Source organism: Nannobrachium achirus (genome assembly GCF_963921795.1).
Source record: "Nannobrachium achirus genome assembly, chromosome: 2".
Lineage (NCBI taxonomy): Eukaryota > Metazoa > Chordata > Actinopteri > Myctophiformes > Myctophidae > Nannobrachium > Nannobrachium achirus.
Genome location: NC_137811.1, coordinates 17,226,068 through 17,230,774, shown reverse-complemented (window position 1 = coordinate 17,230,774; position 4,707 = coordinate 17,226,068). Strand labels below are relative to the sequence as shown.

General features: G+C 41.9%; 1 protein-coding gene across 1 annotated transcript; it reads right to left on the bottom strand.

Annotated features, from left to right (window-relative positions):
* Nucleotides 1-254: 254 nt before the first annotated feature.
* LOC308296775 (ependymin-1-like) lies at nt 255-3,494 on the bottom strand (the record flags this gene model as incomplete). Its single annotated transcript, XM_080740101.1, has 4 exons — nt 255-393; nt 1,676-1,763; nt 2,047-2,230; nt 3,378-3,494. The coding sequence occupies 4 exons, from the start codon at nt 3,492-3,494 to the stop codon at nt 255-257; spliced, it is 528 nt and encodes a 175-aa protein (XP_080596227.1).
* Nucleotides 3,495-4,707: the final 1,213 nt, after the last annotated feature.

Below are 4,707 nucleotides of genomic sequence, written 5' to 3'. Positions count from 1 at the left end.
GTGGAATTGATAGAAAATAAGTATTTTTTTGGGTGAACTACTCCTTTAAAGTTCCCTGTACAGTACCTCTCATTCTCACCTGGCTCTGACTACCGGTTTTGCACAGCTGAGATGTAAAGCATGCATTACATTACCTGACGTTTAATTATAGTAATTCATTATTGCTTCTAACTTCAACATATCACCAGCGGTTTTAACAATCACTTCCCGCTTCAAAGTGACACAAAGCAGCGGCAGCTCAAAGGCAGAGCTGCTCAGTTGCTGTTCAGGAACAGAGAGAAGAAGTCAGCCGCTGGTCTGTCTCCATCCTCAGCATGCGTCTCTACTTGCTGGCAGAAGTCTGGAACGTCCAGCTGTTGAGGGTCCGTGAGTCCAATGACGTTATCGAAGTAGCTGGAGAGAACAGAGGTGTTGCTTTAACAGGGGTCTCAGAGGCCAGTAGTAAATGACTTACAGCAGGGGTCTTCAACGTTTTCAGGCCAGGGACCCCCAAACCGCTGGGGAGATGGAGCATGGACCCCCTAACTCGTAGAGTGGGGGTGGGGGTACAACATATATTGTATATTTATGTATAAAATCAGACAGAATCATGTTTTTTTTTTTAAACACATTTGATTTTTTTAAAGCTATACTGTGTAAGTTGCTCAACTAGTGGTCAGTAGCGGTATAGCAAACCACGGTCGCGTCTGCTTTTTTCTTAAATTTTTCGCCGCGGACCGGGCCTTCAGACCACCGCGCCTCTACAGATGCGGACACATCCCTCTACGAGTTACGGACTCCTTCACCAGAGTAAATGCTGTTGTTATGTTGAGGCAAGCTACTTCCTGAGAAGACAGCAAGACGCGCTGTGATTGGCCGGCAGTGTATGATCCGCGCTGTGATTGGCCGGTAGTGTATGATCTGGGGTACTCGTATACGGAATGATGCGGATGACGTAATTTTGCCGGGAAATGCAACCCTCCTCGCGGCTCAGTACAAAACATAAAAGAAAAGGCTTTTGGGGCTGAAATTAACGGACTGGGTGTTCGATTTAAGAGTTAGGACAATTTTAAGATTTGTTTTATTAAAAAAGTTACATAGTATAGCTTTAAATAAATATACAAAATATATATAAAAAGTTTTTTTTCTCCAACAAATTTGGGGACCCCCTGCAGTATCTCCGCGGACCCCTGTTGAAGACCCCTGACTTAAAGTATGTGTAGGGTTTAAATTAAAGTTTTATTTCATTCATTTAGATCCAATTAAGTTTTTACACCTGTTCTCACCCAATTTAGCTGATTAATTAATTTCTTCCGCTGCATAGTAGTGTACAGTACACTGGTAAAATTTCATTAGGTCGAACACCCTTTAGATCGACCACCAAACTCTAACCCAAACCCTAATCCTAACCACAGTAAAACTATGCCTAACTCTAACCCTATCCCTAAACTTAACCTCAGTAACCGTGACGCGGGTGATTATCTAACCTGCCAACGCTCGCGGGTGATTATCTAACTTGCCGACGCTGTTCGACCCAACGGGAGTTCGACCTATGGGGCAGTCCCCGTGTACAGTATGTCAGAGCTTGTATGAAATATTATTTCACACACCTCTAACCCCGTCAAGTGACTATAAAGCTGATTCTGATAGTGTACACTACAGGCTGAAGGTGGCAAAATAATGTGAGTAAACGTACCTTACTACGACCCAGCCGAACTGTGCATATTTATATACGGTGGACACTGGAATGCATCCAAACTCAGTAACAGTCATCATGTAATTGCCTGGAGGGACAGGGATGGGAAAACAAAAAATAAACCTGTGACTACTTGAAAAGATAAGATAAATGGTTAGTGGTTAGTAATTTGGTTAAATGGCAGTGAATGAGTTAAACCAGTAAACAACATTTAACTGCTATTGTAATGAAACAAGAAACCTGTGAACTGCAGTACCTCTGCTTTGTCACAAGATGGGGCACTTTTACTAACTTAAAGGCAAGTGTGCTATGTGTCTGAAATGATGAATAGAAGTACAGTATGTGATTTTGGATGCAACCATGGCTCTGACCTGTCTCAGGCTGCGTTCCCGTCCAGCTGTTGACCAGCAGACCCTGCCCGGGGCCTGAGGAGCTGCCCACCACAGCCTGTCTTATGAGGGAGGCGTCCTGAGGCACCTCCATGGGGTGGAAGTATGACGTCAGATCCTGTTTGATGCAGGTCTGCTTGGCCTCGTCAATCATATAGACGGAACGCTGAGGGACGACATTCGTATAAAAAAACATTTATATGCAGGCCAGGCCAGGGGTCATCAACATGCGTTCTTATGATGCACATTTCAGGATGTTATTTTATAGACATAAATAACAATAACTAATGCTAAACGTTGCACCTTAGTTAAAATATTCACTACATGCATCAATGCAGCATGGTCCAAGTCTATTCACTGTATATGTGTCGTGCATCAATGCAGCATGGTCCGGGTGTCCAGGTGGGTCTATTCATTGTATATGACTGTATACATGCACCAATGCAGAACAGTTGTAGTCACTGTATACTGGCTTTATAATGCACCAAGTCTATTCTGTGTTTGAGATTTCAATAATTGGGTCTGATCAGAACCAAGCTGTACTCAAATCAGTAAGCTAAAGTCTTTGCCATGGCCAAGTACTGCTCTAATATTTTTATTTTGATCTTATCAGTTCTTTATCAGTAGATATTATTATGAAGGACATATTCCAAGAGGTATATGTTTCATTTGTTATTTAATGCTTAACTACCCAGATAATTCGTTTGCTATTACCTACTGCATGGGTAACTAACCATTTAGATCCTGCTGATCCTGCTTGTGATGCAGTAGTGACTGAGGTCTCTATGAAGCGCTATTACTTCCTCCATGCAAACATCAGTAACTACCACAGACATGCATTTTAGTACATTCCCCGAAAGTGCACTTTTGGCAAAAGAAAAGAGAGAGAAAAAAAAAAAAAACACGAAAATAGCAGCACTTTGTGAGCTTGCAGATCCAGCTATTTTTGGGGGCGACCCCGCCTTCTTCAGCTACTGAAGATGTGGCTTATACACCATGTATTTCTATACAGAGGACCAATTCTTTCAGCGCAAAATGCTGCCTTCAAGTTCAGGAGAGTTCGTAAAACGGCAATTCTCCTGACTGCTGCCTTCGGGTGTGGCATGGAAAGGAAAGGGGGGCATTTTGCATTTCAATCACCATAATAAAAGTTGCATTCATGGTCTGGAAAGGTCACTTTTTTAACAGACAGGTAAAAGGGCAGTGGCTCAATCCCCCTTTGATGTCTATGTGTGCACGTGCCTGCATTCTACTGTATGTATATGCAGCAGTATATTGAAGTGTTACACCCACACATGTACTCACACACCCACCTCTCTGTACAGCAGAAGAGCATCCAGGGTCAGGGTCTTGTTGTCGAGGGTCCCCCACTCCTTGACGCGCTGCCGCTGGCTCAGAGCATCGTACCAGTACTGTCCGTATGAATGCATCTTCTCAGTCTGGGTGCTCTGAGAGAACAACACTTTGATTTGAGTCTGGAGTACATTTCATTCATTAAATCCATAATTAAAAAATAAATAAATAAATATATATATAAATAAATATATATATATATATATATATATATATATATATATAGAGAGAGAGAGATAGATAGATAGATAGATAGATAGATAGATAGATAGATAGATAGATAATCAGAACACAAAAATGGCAGATTTAAGCTCCACAACGTGTTGCATTGCAAGCTTGTAGAGGGGTATTTTCTGTACTTTTAAGTGGTTATTCAGACTAATAAACAACAACTCAAAAACACCTTGATTGGTTGATCATTAGTTTTTGTTGCTCTCAATACATCAGTGTTGAAGAAAAGCAGCACTCACCACAGTGAAAGCACCAGTCATAAGACGTGGACTAGCTGTGAGAAGCAGAATAGGAATGCTAGTATTAAAACAATAACGATACTTATACGTTCAGTATTATTGTACTCACACCATGATAGTAAATGACAGCAATACTTATTAGTTCAGCATTATAGAGGGTATGCACGGGACATCATCATCATACCCGGAATGCAGTAACGCCTATTGAGTGGTAAAAATGACTTGACAGCCCATAAACAACGTTAAAGTCACTTTGCCACTCACTTTGCTACTCAATTAGACATTCACTTCATGCATGCGCATACCCTATATTGTACTCCACTACTACTATTATCATAGTATTATTTTACTGTCCAGCATGGACAGTAAAATGATAACAATACTTATAAGTTCATGTTATTGTACTCACAGCATGGATGAGGCTGCTGGGCCACACAGGATAGAGCCAGTAGGCTCATCAACACAATGAAGTTCCTCATGCTTCCTCACACACACAGCGTACAAACACACTCCTACACACACACACACACTGCAGGGTTAATGGCTGTAGCCGGAGCCTCTTCCTTATAAACATGACACTAGAGGCTCCAGTTCCCAGAGCAGTTGCCGGAGTTTGCCTCCAACAGCCCAAGTCTTTGGTAATGACATTGTGAATGTGATAAGAGACCGTAACAAAGGCATGTGACCATGACATCATCATATCATAAAACATAAACAACTGCCAGGTCATTTCCCGTGATAAGTGTTTTACTCTTTACAGGGTCAAGTCACACACACACACACACACACACACACACACACACACACACACACACACACA